At 40.6% G+C, this 13374-nt stretch overlaps 1 protein-coding gene across 1 annotated transcript; it reads right to left on the bottom strand.

Annotated features, from left to right (window-relative positions):
* Positions 1 to 3793: 3793 nt before the first annotated feature.
* LOC116000287 (probable polygalacturonase) lies at positions 3794 to 6186 on the bottom strand. The gene is made up of 6 exons (XM_031240354.1): positions 6067 to 6186; positions 5644 to 5982; positions 5247 to 5367; positions 4979 to 5153; positions 4810 to 4880; positions 3794 to 4685 (listed from the first exon to the last, which is right to left on the bottom strand). Exons 1-6 carry the CDS (start codon positions 6097 to 6099, stop codon positions 3973 to 3975), a joined length of 1452 nt encoding a protein of 483 aa, XP_031096214.1. The 5' UTR covers positions 6100 to 6186; the 3' UTR covers positions 3794 to 3972.
* Positions 6187 to 13374: the final 7188 nt, after the last annotated feature.

Below are 13374 nucleotides of genomic sequence, written 5' to 3'. Positions count from 1 at the left end.
TTCACGAAAGATAACACTTCACCATTAAAGAGTATATCTCAATTCACCACATATCACCACAAAAGTGCATATGCCATTTTTTTAGAAGCAAATTTTCTTCTTTATGCATTCGATTATTGAACGTATTCTTTTATTGCAATACACACGCAGATGAGGTTCAAATGAGAACACTTTTCCTCGTAAAAAGCGTGGGAACATTCAAACCATCCATCTTTAAAAATCAGATTTCATGCAGTGGGGGCTTAAGGTGCGTAACCGCACGGGAACCCTTCCATATATATATATATAAAAGATTGTTTGTTTCATCATTTTCTTTTAATGGCTTGAGTTATAATTTGATATTTATATGTCGTAAGAGTATATCGGAGATTTAAAAAGAAAACAAATCATAGGAAAACGAATTAAATATTTGAAATAACGTTGTAGATAATTTAATTATTATGTTTCTAGATAATACCAAACATCTTAATTAATTTCTCAACAAAATATTTCACTCAAATATATTTTCTTTAATTAGTTTTTCAGAAATTTATTTGGTGGGAAAAAACCAAACAACCTCTTAGTATATTCCTTTTTTTTTCTTGAATTAGGTGGAGTACTAGGGTTTTCCAAAAGTTAAAAAAATAATAAATAAATATTTTTTATACAACAGAAAGAAACATAAATGATTAAAAGAAACGTGACAAAATTACACAAAATACATTCAACCCTTAGAAGTGGACGAATGCCACTTGAGACCAAATGTGAGACGGCCCAGTAGTAAATGTTCTAAATTCGTTATCATCAATTTACAAGCTTGTTTATGTCACGTACTATAGACATGAAAATTTAATTTAGGAAGAATATTGAGGATTGGCTTTGGATAAGGAGGTAATTGTTAAAAGTGAATCCTGAGTGTAGTGGGCTAGTGAGCCTATGGATCACTCCTATAATATAATGTTGAGCCTATATTCTATTGTGGCTAAAATGAAGCCTAATGAATGACGAGCCGGACCACGGTCCGATCCCCTACTAAAATTTTTGGATTTGAAAAATTAGAGATTGGGCCATGGTCCATAGTGTTATTTGGCCTATGATCGTCAAATGAAACTGTAATATAATTAAAATGATACTTTAGTGTTGTTAAAATGAAGTTACTGTGTGTAAAAAATGAAACTAAAAAATAGAGTTCATTCAACAACATATATTGTTAAATGGAGCTGTAGTATATCTAAAATGATACTTTAGTGTTGTTAAAATGAAACTAGTTTGTGTGGAAAATTAAAACTAAAATTCAGAGCCGTACAATAAAATATATTGTCAAATGAACGTGGAGTGTAATTAAAATAGTACTTCCGTACTATCATAATTAAACTAGTGTATGAAAAATGAAACTACAAAATAGAGCTCATACAATAATGTATATTGTCAAATGAAACTGTAGTATAATTAAAATGATACTTTGGTATAACTATAATGAAACTAGTACGTGTGAAAAATAAAACTAAAAAACAGAGAAATATTGTTAAATAAAAATGAATTGTAATTAAAATGATATTTATTTCATGGACATTTGCCGGGGTTGACAAAATGGGAGGAAAATTAAAAAAAAAAAATTGTTGTCAGAAAAAAAAAAGAAAAAAAAAAAGAAAAAAGAAGAGATATATAGTTATGCAGTTGTTATACAGTGGACCATGATCGTCAAATGAAATTGTAGTAGAATTAAAATGATATTTTAGTGCTACTATATATAATGAAATTAGTGTGTGTGGAAAATGAAACCAAAAAAAAAAGAAAGAAAAAAGCACATTATTATCAAATGAATGAAAATGAAACTAAAATCCAGAGCCATATAATAACATATATTATCAAATGACCTGAAGTGCAATTAAAATAATACTTTTTTTTTTGAGTTCAATTAAAATAATACTTAAACATTACTATAATTAAACTACTGTGTGTGGAGAATGAAACAAAAAAATAGAGTTCAAGCAATAATATATACTGTAGAGTTTATTACCGAAGTGAGTTAATTGCAACAATAGTCCTCCGACTATATTGATTTTCCAAAATTAGTCATCGACTTTTAATTTGGACAATTTAGATCCCTTGAGTTTGTAATTCTTTCCAATAATGGTCCTTCCATCAGATGAAGGTTAAGTAGAAGTTAAATTAGGGGTAAAGTAGTCATTTCAATTGCTTAGTGTATAATTCCTGGTCTTTCTCCATTCATGGCCAGAGCACCTCCATCACGCCAGGGTGTACGCCGCGGGCGTCGTAGAACACAAAATGGGATTTCTTGTCGTACGCTACCCATTCTCGTACCGTCATAGTAATGTGTATATCTATCCAAAGAGTTTTTATTCATCTCTATTCGCTTTTCAGCATCATCAAACTGCAGCAAGTAATCATTATTGTTATAGAAATAGCAAATGTACATTAATGAATTATATAAACTATAGAATCTTACTGCTCCATCTTGTTTTGCTGCTTCATAACGGTTGCATGCATAGAAGCCATTTGTCTTCTCATTGTGATCCGACCATGGACCTAGGCAGAGCCTGCAGTCCTTAATACCTTATCAAGTGAGTAACAATGTGCTAATAACAACAGGAGTTCATTGTCTAAAAAAAATGACCTTACCAGCATAACTCAAATTTACAGAGAGATGTGCATGCAACCTTGATTTTTTCTTTCAATTGGCCGCTTGCACCTTGGACATGGTTTTTAATTAGCTAAAATCCTGAAATATGTTGTAAAAAAATGTTTCAACACGAGAAATTTAAATATGCAAATTCCAAAAGAAACTGACATTTCCGTTTATCAATCACCAGAAGTGAAAAGTGCAAATTTTGTCGTACGCCACCCATTCTCGTACCCTCTAAGGGCTCAAATTGCCATATAGAGATGAACCGCAGTAGAAGTAATCGTAGTTGGGCTTAGACGAGAACACATGAGTGAAAGTGGCGAAATCCTGCGGCGTCTCGGTCAGGGCATTGAACGTGTCAGTTACATTGAGGTGGGTATCGCTGGTGTCGTTGGTGGTGTTGGGGGCTTCTTGAGACCCACTCGCCGGAAAATCAAGACTCTCCATTGACCTGGCCACCTGGTTCTCGGCAGAGGTGGTAAACTCGGATAAAATGTAGGTGTACCAGAGAATGGAATTAGTAACGAACAAGATCACGGAGGAGGAGCGGCGCGACGTGCCCCACCACCTCCTCGGCGTGATCGAGCCGACCAAGAATTTCACGACGACGAATTTTTGTAGCATGGCGTCGCGGACGATGAGTCGATAGCGAGGCGGGACTAGAGGAGGAAGGGAGAAAGACCATGAATTATACACTAAGCAGTTGAAAGGACGATTTTACCCCTTAATTTAAAGTTCACTTAACTTTAATCTGACGGAAGGACCATTATTGGAAATAATTACAAACTCAAGGGACCTAAATTTTTCAAATTAAAAGTCAAGGACTAATTTTGAAAAATCAATATAGTCGGAGGACCATTATTGAAATTAATTCTAAAAAAAAATGGAGTCAATTTTATAATCAGTTTCTATTAGGATTAGCTAACATTGTTATGGGCCCCCAGCTACCGGGTGTTAACATGGCCCCTTTACGGGCCATGCCCAACAATATTAATTCAACTTCTTTGGATCAAACACTTACCACTCACGTCAAAAGCTATAACTAGTAGCGAAGACAACTTATTTTCTTACTTATAAACCGTCATCACATTATTTGAGACAGGTTAGGTGTTAGACTTAACTGTTAGGAGTTTTACCAGCCTCCGCCAAACAATCCCTAACCAGTAATATCTTCAATCCATTCTTATTATCTTCAATTTAGAAACATGCTTGATTTGCAGTAATAGGGAAACCCACAACCACTATTTAAGAGTGTATAACAGTCTGACTGTCTAACCAGCTTGACTGAGTTTGCCCGGATACAATTGTTTTTTTAAGGTTATCTTTACGGGTGATTTTAGAACACACTATACCATACGTAATCTCTGTCTGAAAGCACAAGTCTGAACTTCAACATTCTCAATTGGCAAAGTCTCTGTTGGGAAATCACATGAAGTAACCTTGTCTGGTCCCTGGTCTGGCAAAAGCCCACAAGGTTGAGGAACCACACCACTTGAAACCCCAGAAATGTCTGTGCAATTCCATGGGAGCTTAGCATGTTGTCCCATCTCAATGGTGACATTAGATATGCAGATTCCAGTGAATGGATGGCCCGAAATCCCCTCCAACCGCCCTGCCATTGTCACGTTCTCGGCCACCATGTCTCGGTAGTTGATGTTCTTGATCACGGGGAAAGCATTCGGGTCATACTTGTCATCAGGATGAGAGCCATAGTTCCCTGTCATCCAGAACACATATTTCATGGTTTTCATGGTCACACGCCTGACGTATATATCCTTCACATACCCTCCCCTCCCAACTCCTGTCTTGATCCTCACTGCAGATTCTGTATCAATCGCGACAATGTCCTCTGCCCTCACATCCTCGATTCCTCCAGACATCTCGCTGCCTAGTGCAATCACAGCGCTAGTTGGAGAAATGCAGGTTACCCGCCTGATGACTAGCTGTTTGGTCGGCATCCCAAACGCAATTCCATACTCATCCCACCCGCTCTTCACAGCAATACAATCGTCTCCCGAGACAATATAACAGTCTTGAATTCGCGTGTTTGTACACGAGTCTAAAGAACAGACAACAGATAACATGTAATTGACAGTTTAACTCCAGTTCTTGCATTAATTCTCGATAAACTTAGACATTCTTGAATGGTCTTATGAGAAACTTTCGTGTTTAGCATCGCATACCTGGGTTGATTCCATCGGTATTCCGGGATCTTGTAGGGGCAATAATCGTGATCCCTTCAATGATAATGTCACTGCATTTTATAGGAAAATTCAAGACTTGAAGTCGAAAATACTGAGAAGATCTACACTGCATATCACAATTCACAAAACAGAGGTGCAGTTAACGTACCTGCTGTACACAGGATGAACATTCCAAGACGGAGAATTCAAAAGCGTGAGGTTGGAGATTTGAATATTTTCAGAGTACATGATTTCGATCAGGTAAGGCCTTGTATAATTTAGCGTGCGTTTATGATATTTGTCCCACCAAAGACTCCCTTGGCCATCAAGTGTTCCATTATTCCCTGATAAAAAAGAATTATCATGAACAATCTCACAATTTGTGAAGATTCATCTCGTTTTCAGTTAACAAAGCACCAAGTTTGTAGCTTTTATACCCGTTATAATAACATCTGTAAGGTTGGTTCCAAAGATGAGACTGATGAACCGCCCACCCTCAGTGTCCCTTCCTCGACCATAGGATGGTAAGGGTTCAATCACCGGATATTCATTCTCGTCCTGAATCAGTTGTATACCAACAAATTGGTAGTAAACAATAGTCGTTGGACCAAAATTGATAAAAATGAAATATGTAGACCAAAATTGTCATTTTGCTAATAGTTGTGGGACCAAAATTGATATTTGCTCATTTTATTCCAAACAAACCAAACACTAAACACTAGAATTTAAATTCTTACTTTATTTCCATATTATTATCTAAAATTGCAATTCTTTTCCGCCTAATTCTCTCTTGCCCCACAAACGATTAGCAAAGGGTGAAGGAGAAAAGCGAACCTGAGAAGCAAGAATAACGGCGTCTTGATCGAGAAACAGTGTGAAATGGCTGGTGAGATTGAAGCTGCCGGTGAGCCATTTCCCGGGGGGAACATACAGCATCGACCCACCCTCCGGCCCGAACCGGCTGAGGAAATTGACCGCCAACCGGAAAGCGTTGGTGTTCAACGTAACTCCGTCGCCGACTCCCCCGAAATCCGTCAACGACGCCGTGAAGCGCCTGCAGCTGATAGCAGAGTAGTCGAAGCTGCGCCACCCGTTATGTCCTCTGCGCCCAACAACCTCCCTTGAACAACTCACAACAACCAACACGGCGATCAATATAAGTCTTCCGATAATCTGCAAAAGTTCAACCCAGAAATAGATTAAGGTTATGCCGATTAGATCCTTCAACAAGAAAATGTAAAGGGGAGAGGAAATTACTTTGGATGGTTTAGGATTTCTTGGAACCTCCATTGTTGTAAGAAAATGGTTTTAGTTAATGGTATGGCTGTGTATACATATAGAGAGAGAGAGGGGTTTCAAAAGCTTTGCAGGTGGAATGCCTAAATTTAACTATAACTGCTGTTGAGGGAAGTTCACAAGTGAAGTGAGATAAATGTAGAAGACAAGAAAAGGGATGACGCGAAACGTAAGGAAAGCCCGCTTCACACATTCCTTCAATGTTTTTGTAACTAAATAATGAATCGGAACTCTCGCTCTCATCTCAATTACTATTTGATAAGTTGTGTTTTAGCGGGAGGTGGAAAGAGTGTAGGTGAATAAAACGGGAAGAAGTTCCCGAGTGTCGGTCTCAAGGAATGGTAGAAAAGGATTTGGTAGACAAGGGAGTAGTCACAAGAGTTCCTCGTTTTCGAAAACTAATCCTAAAAAAGTAGGGGTGTAAGGCATGCTAAGGTAGACAAACTAAGGTAAAAGAGCAAGAACAATCTATTTGGAAGGAGGGTTCGGATCAATCTAACAAGTACATAAACTCTTGATTTCCTATAGGTTTTCGGTGTGGCAATACTTAAGGGACATACTTGAGACAAAAACACAAATACCTAAGCCATTCTCATGGTCAAAGGACTCCCTTCTACACACTAGGGTTATTCTCATAACTCCTAAGTTCAAAGAGGCATGCTAGCAAACACCTTGTGTGCTCTATTTGTCTTCTAATCCCCCTTCTCTCAAAGGTGGGAAAGAAAAGTGGTTGGAGAGGTCTAACACACTCCCTACTCTCGTAAGTGAGTGATTCTACCCTAATTCCCTAAGGCAACCGGCCAAGTTAGCCTAGAGTCCACACTAACACTCCAAAACACTATCAAACATCCATTAAGCATCATTCAAACCTTACTTCAAGACATTTAGCATTCAAGAGATACATACAAGCTCAAATGATCCAAACCACAAGAAGTTTTAGCCAATCATTCTAAAAATCAAAATCATCATTGCAAATGTTCACAAGAGAGAGAACTAGATTCAAAAACANCGTCCGCTGCGCGTCCAGCGGGATTCTGTGCGCACTGCTTCAAATCTTCGGCGCGGGATCTCGGGATCGGACGCGGCGTCCGATGTGCGTCCGCTGCGCGTCCTAAGCAGACATTGCAACTTCAGAGGGCGATTTTTCGGACGCGAGGCGTCCGGTGGCGTCCAGCAGGCGTCCTAAGCAGACATCTCAAACCTCAGAGAACTGATTTTCGGACGCGGAGCGTCCGGTGGCGTCCAGCAGGTGTCCGCAAGGGACTGCTTTGCACTTCGCGGATCTGGGACGTGGACGCCTAGACGGACGCGCGTCCTAGGCGCGTCCGACCGGTCCTTTGCTTCCAATTTTCGGCTCGTGTATCATTCTCTGAAATCTAGCCATTTTCTGCCTTTTTGCCCATCCTTTTTACCTACAAAATGATTAACCAAGTGTGAAACGGGATCCAATGGCAATATCAAGCATATTAATGTAATTCGAGTCCAAAACAAGCATAAAGACTACCGATTACGCGCAACGTGGCCCTAGAACGACCTTACAACCGTGGCATCTTTTGCACTTATCAAAATTTCCACACTTTAGAACTTGCGTGTCCTCAAGCAAGCTATCATTGAATCAAGCAACATATAAGTGCAAAGGATGCCACCACTTTGATATGCAAGCAAGCTAAACCACAAGAATGATGCACACACTTGAAATCAATGCAATCCCCAAGCTATCATGAAAATGTGTTTTTAAACAATCCTTTGATTCTCAACAACGGCTATCCCAAGAACAAAACCCTTTGGCACAAAGTGAAGCATTTTGATTAACTTTCATTATCATACGGGTCAAGCATGCAATCCAATAACGGGTTCACCAACCATTTAAAGCGGGCCACTAGCCGAGCCAACTAGTGGGACCGATGTGCACAAACCAAACCTATTAGACCACCCTTGTAACCTCAAGCCCCCTAGATTCTAGCGTGATAAACAAAAAGGCTTAAAGGTTATCTACTACCCCTCAAGACCGACCATCGGGCTGCCCGATCTCACATGGAGCTCCATACTTTTTCGAGAACTGTGCAATGGGTGCCCGGTCCCAACGGGATAGATCTCTCCTTTTCTCATTCCCCAAGATAACCTCATCGGGCTACCCGACTTCACATGGATATCCATGCTTTTTCGAAGACGGTGCAATGGGTGCCCGAATCTCAGCGGAATGGCTCTCTTCAATTTTCTCATCTCCCAAGACCTCGTATCGGGGCAACCGACTTCACGTGGATCTCCACGCTTTTTCGAAGACAGTGCGATGGTTGCCCCTCAACTTGCCCTAGCGAGACGGTTTCATCTTTTCAAATCCTAAGGTGGCCTCATTGGGCTCTTTTGAACAACTTAAAGTAAAGCATCACCTTCACAACCCCACACTACACCTTCGGGAGAGCAAAAACAAAAGAAATTAGGTTCATTTCCGGGCTTAGTAAACATTATATTACTAGGTTTGATAGGTGCACACTCCCACTTCGTTCCCTCCTTGACTATGGTCCGGGTTAAATGAGAGGTGAACATCACACAATCATGCAACAAATTATCCAATTTAAACAAGAGTATAAGAGTTTTCTTCCACGGGATAGTCCTAATTGAGAAACAAGGGTTCATTCAAAACACACATTTTACAAGCGAGATTAAGCAACGCATTCATTTCAAACATGTCCATTGTTCTAAGCTAAGCATTGCATTTGCAAATCAAAGTCTTTCAAGCACAAGTGTGCTTTCTTTTCCACACTTTAAACCGAACATCGTCCTCGATGTTCATACTTTTCCACACTTTAAACCGAACATCGTCCTCGATGTTCATACTATGCACACGGTGGAAAAAAACATCGTCCTCGATGTTCATACTATGCACACGGTGGAAAAACTACAAAAGGTCTTAACCATGCAATGCCCGTTTCCACACTTTAGAAGTGTGCTATGGGCTAACGGATGCCCGTTTCCACACTTTAGAAGTGTGCTATGGGCTAACGGGTCACACAACATACTTTTATGAATGATTTTAAGACAAGCTAATGCACAAGTCATGTCATCACACCCGTTATCCACACTTTTAAAAGAAAAGCATATAGGTAAACGAAGGTGTAAGCATATAGAAACTCCCCTATGGCATTTAAAATCTACATGAGTATGCTCATATCATCTCCCTTTTCTTTGCAAATCTACATGAGTATGCTCATATCATCTCCCTTTTCTTTGCAATTCCCTGCACAACACAAGCTTTCAACTCCCTTTTCTTTGCAATTCCCTGCACAACACAAGCTTTCAAACACATGGATTCACATTCGATTAGCCAAATTAAGAGATCATCAAGAGTAAATTCACATTCGATTAGCCAAATTAAGAGATCATCAAGAGTAAAGATTCAATATTAAAACCAAATTAAGAGATCATCAAGAGTAAAGATTCAATATTAAAAGTAAAAACTAAAAGAATAATGCGTAAAGATTCAATATTAAAAGTAAAAACTAAAAGAATAATGCGAACAAAACATGAATTAAAAACGAAGTATAAGTGCGTAATAGAACACGTGCCAAACTCAAAAAGAAATCCTACAACTAAGCAACTAGGATCATCAAGGTGCACTAGATCATATGCCCGATCCATCGGACTCCTCTCCAAACCGCCCAAGTGTGAGCCTCCGTACTTCGTATTCAAGCATATTAACCCGGTTCTCAAGTCTCTCTATAATTCCCCATAAGTCTCTTTGCTCTCCGCTATCTTCATCCTCACTAGGCCCCTCGGGTGCTATTCCAAATTGTAAGAAATCACCTATGTCTAGGGGTGTCATCGTGGTTGCCACCGCTTCATACGCAAGAGTATCCTCAAATCCCAAGGCTTCACATAGCCTACTAACTAGTGGCCCCACAAAGATACTCTCACTATCCTCGTAGCTTTGTCTCTTTAAAAAGGTTTTACAAAGCTCTCCCATATGAATCGGGGTTCCCGTGTATATGCTCCAAAGTATGAATAACTCCCTTCTTGTAACATTGTCATTTGGAGATTGCCTTCCCAACCAAGAACGTGCTATAATATGCCACATTATTTTAAGCTCCGGGACTTTGATGTATTTGGCACTAGTGTAAGAAGGTCTCCAAGCTACCCCTTGTCTAGCAATGCCCCACCAAAATAAGTCGGGTTGATGCTCATTAGGGAAGTCGTCCACAAGATTTGCATACCATCCTTGATCTTGGTCATGCAACGTGTAGAATCCTAGTAAATTACCAAGCTCATTCGATGAGATGTTGTATTGTCTATGAAACAACTTGAACTTAATGCACCCTCTCATTGACTTCCAACGTAGAAATGAACTCCCTAACTATAGGGACATATGTAGCATCCCTCCAACTACAAATGTGACTCCAAAAAGGTTGGGAGGTCATCCTTTCAAACTCTCCCTGAATGCCTAAGACGGCTAAGACCGGAGCTTCTATGTAGCTCCATTCGGTGATTTGCTTGTCTCGGAAGTGCCTATACCTAAAGAGGTCCTCCACCTCAATCATGAGGCCTCGGTGTGCAACTTCCATAACCGGGGCTTCCCCTTCTTCACTTGACGTGTCCTCATTAGGCCTTCTACTAGGCTCACCCCTTTCAAGGGTGTGCCTAGGCACCATCATTTCAGCCCTTGGAAGTCCCTATATTCATTAATCAAGCATTAGATTTTCAATTCACAACATTCAATTTTCAATTCAAGATATGACATTCTCATTTCCAAGCATTTGCATTTTCAAAATAAGCATAATGACATCCCCACTAAGCATAGTGATTTCAACATAAGATATGACATTCTCATAATAAGCATTGTGATCATCAATTCAAGTAAAATTTGCATCATATATTATTAGTGACATTTTATCAAACACATGGCATGCAATGTTAATAAAAGCACAAATGTATGAAATATGCATGATCTACAACACTATAAGGTACAAAAACACAAGCATATCATCACCCAAAGCTCACAAAAGCAAAGGATCATACAAGATCTTACTGAAATTTGAGTAGAAAAATAGATCAAAAACCTCTTAAACCAAGTGGAAGAAGAAGAAATGTCAATAGTATTACCTTTGGGCTTGGGGGAGGTGATCCGTACATGCTTGACAAAGGGGAGGAGAAGAGGTTACCTACATTCATCATCTTTTTATAGTTTGGGATTGCTGGAGAGGAATATTGGAGTGAGGGAGGAAGAATGAAGCTGAATAACCCTTAGCAGTATTTAAATCGTCGTGCGGACGCCTACCGGACGCGCGTCCAGGGGCGCGTCCGGCGGGATTTCTCTGTTACTGCTGCATTCTGCTTCCAGAGTCTGCTGGACGCCGGGCGGACGCGTGCGTCCGCCGCGCGTCCAGCACTGTGCTTTGTATTTTCCAGCTTTTTTTTTTTTTTTTTTTTTTTTTTTTTTTTTTGTCGCTTGTTTCTTCCCCCGCATTTTTGCTTATTCGAATGTCCTTGTGCCCCCTGTCGTTTTGAGCTTAAAAACAACACTAACAAATATGTTACGTAAAGTAAAAGTAACTAGAGTAATACTAAAACCGAATTTAAACAAGCCAAATAAACTGAAAGTAAAGGAAGATAGAGTCGGCACCCCACGCTCGGGGTACCTATTGTTCAAGCCGGGCCATGTCAACAAAAGAACTTAAACACCCAAGAAACCAAGTATCATCAACAGGGTCCGTCCCCGCCTTGTGAGGGAGGTGGGAAACGTTGCTCCATCCAAAGGCGCAATTGCTCAATCGCTTGGAATTGTTGCTCTTGGCGTTCTTCTTGCCTTAGGATTGCTTCGTTTTGCCTCCTCAACTCCTTATGGTGAAGGTCCATCCTTTGGTTGAAAGCGTTCATAGACTGATTGTGCAACTGAAGCTGAAACGCCCTCATGGATGCCCAGTCAAATACCGGGGGATACTCTGCGTACTCCGGGGGAACATCCGGACCTCCCTGAACTACCGGCTCTTGCTCTTGCGGAGGCTCACCCTGTTGAGGTCTCGGCGCGGCCCCATTCCTTGGGGCATAGCTCCTGCTGAGATGCGCATCTGTAAACGGTCGCATGGAGGCAATGCTTTTCTCCCTCGCCAACTCCCTTTGCAACCCCGAACCGTGGCACAGTCGGGTGATCACCGGCCCTATCCAGACATACGGGCACTTAGGGTGTGTCTGCGAGGTGAATAGCTGCTGTACCATGCAGGCCATCTGTATAGGCTCATTCATCTCCAAGCTACAAAGATTGAAGAGATCAAATCTATAAATCTTGTGGAGGTTCCAAAGATTGAAGAGATCAAATCTATAAATCTTGTGGAGGTTCTTATTTCTTCCCCCAAACGTAAGGTTGAGTAGGAGGAGGTTCTTATTTCTTCCCCCAAACGTAAGGTTGAGTAGGAGCTTCATCATCAACAGTGGCGGGCGAACTACCTTTGAGGTATTTGGCTTAGTACCGGTGAACCTTCCTCCTTGACCATTAGTAATTTGATGCCAATATGCTTCTGCTGCCGCGTCGGAGTCAAAGTCGGTGGGAAGGTTTCGCCACTCTTCAGTTTGAGTGTCCTCGGGGGTGTAGAATCCAAGATATTCCCCTAACTGAATCAACGAGACTTGGTGCTCCCTACCAAACAGCGTGAACTTCATGCAAGGAGTCCACATGTGGCTTGACGGGATGGCCGTATAGGTGGCGATGAACTCGTGCACTACGGGTTCATATGTGTCATCTCTCCAACTAAAGAGATGTTCCCAAGATCGCCTCGTCATCATTCTCTCTACCTCCTCCCGACACCCATATGCATCGAGCATTTGGTAATCAAAGTAGAAACCGCCCAAAACTCCTTTTGCTCGCAGCTCCTCCACTTTTGCTATTTGTGTGCCGCTAAGATGCCTAAGGCTTCGGCCCCCAGGTATTAACAAATCGCTTTCGCCTTCTACCGCCCTTGAACTAGATCCAACGTCGTGCTTTCTCTTTTTGGCACATTCCTTTCGTCTAGATTTGGAAGCCGTAGATTTGGGAGGCATCTATTTTAACAATAAAACATGTGCGTCATAGCATAGTTGAATCTTTTGCACTTACGTGATCACACAAATATCAATAGCAAGGCAACACTTAACACAACCAAACTCCTCACTATCTAGCATACTCAACCATTTTATTATCAATTAGAATTCTAGGCAAAAGGCAAGCATGTATATTGAAGCATATATCATCATTTAGTTTCAAGTCATTCATGCATCTACAATTCATAGCATAACTCCTAA

The sequence above is a fragment of the Ipomoea triloba genome, chromosome 12 (genome assembly GCF_003576645.1).
Source record: "Ipomoea triloba cultivar NCNSP0323 chromosome 12, ASM357664v1".
Taxonomy (NCBI): domain Eukaryota; kingdom Viridiplantae; phylum Streptophyta; class Magnoliopsida; order Solanales; family Convolvulaceae; genus Ipomoea; species Ipomoea triloba.
Note: the sequence above shows the minus strand (reverse complement) of the source record. Positions and strands in the feature narration are given on the sequence as shown.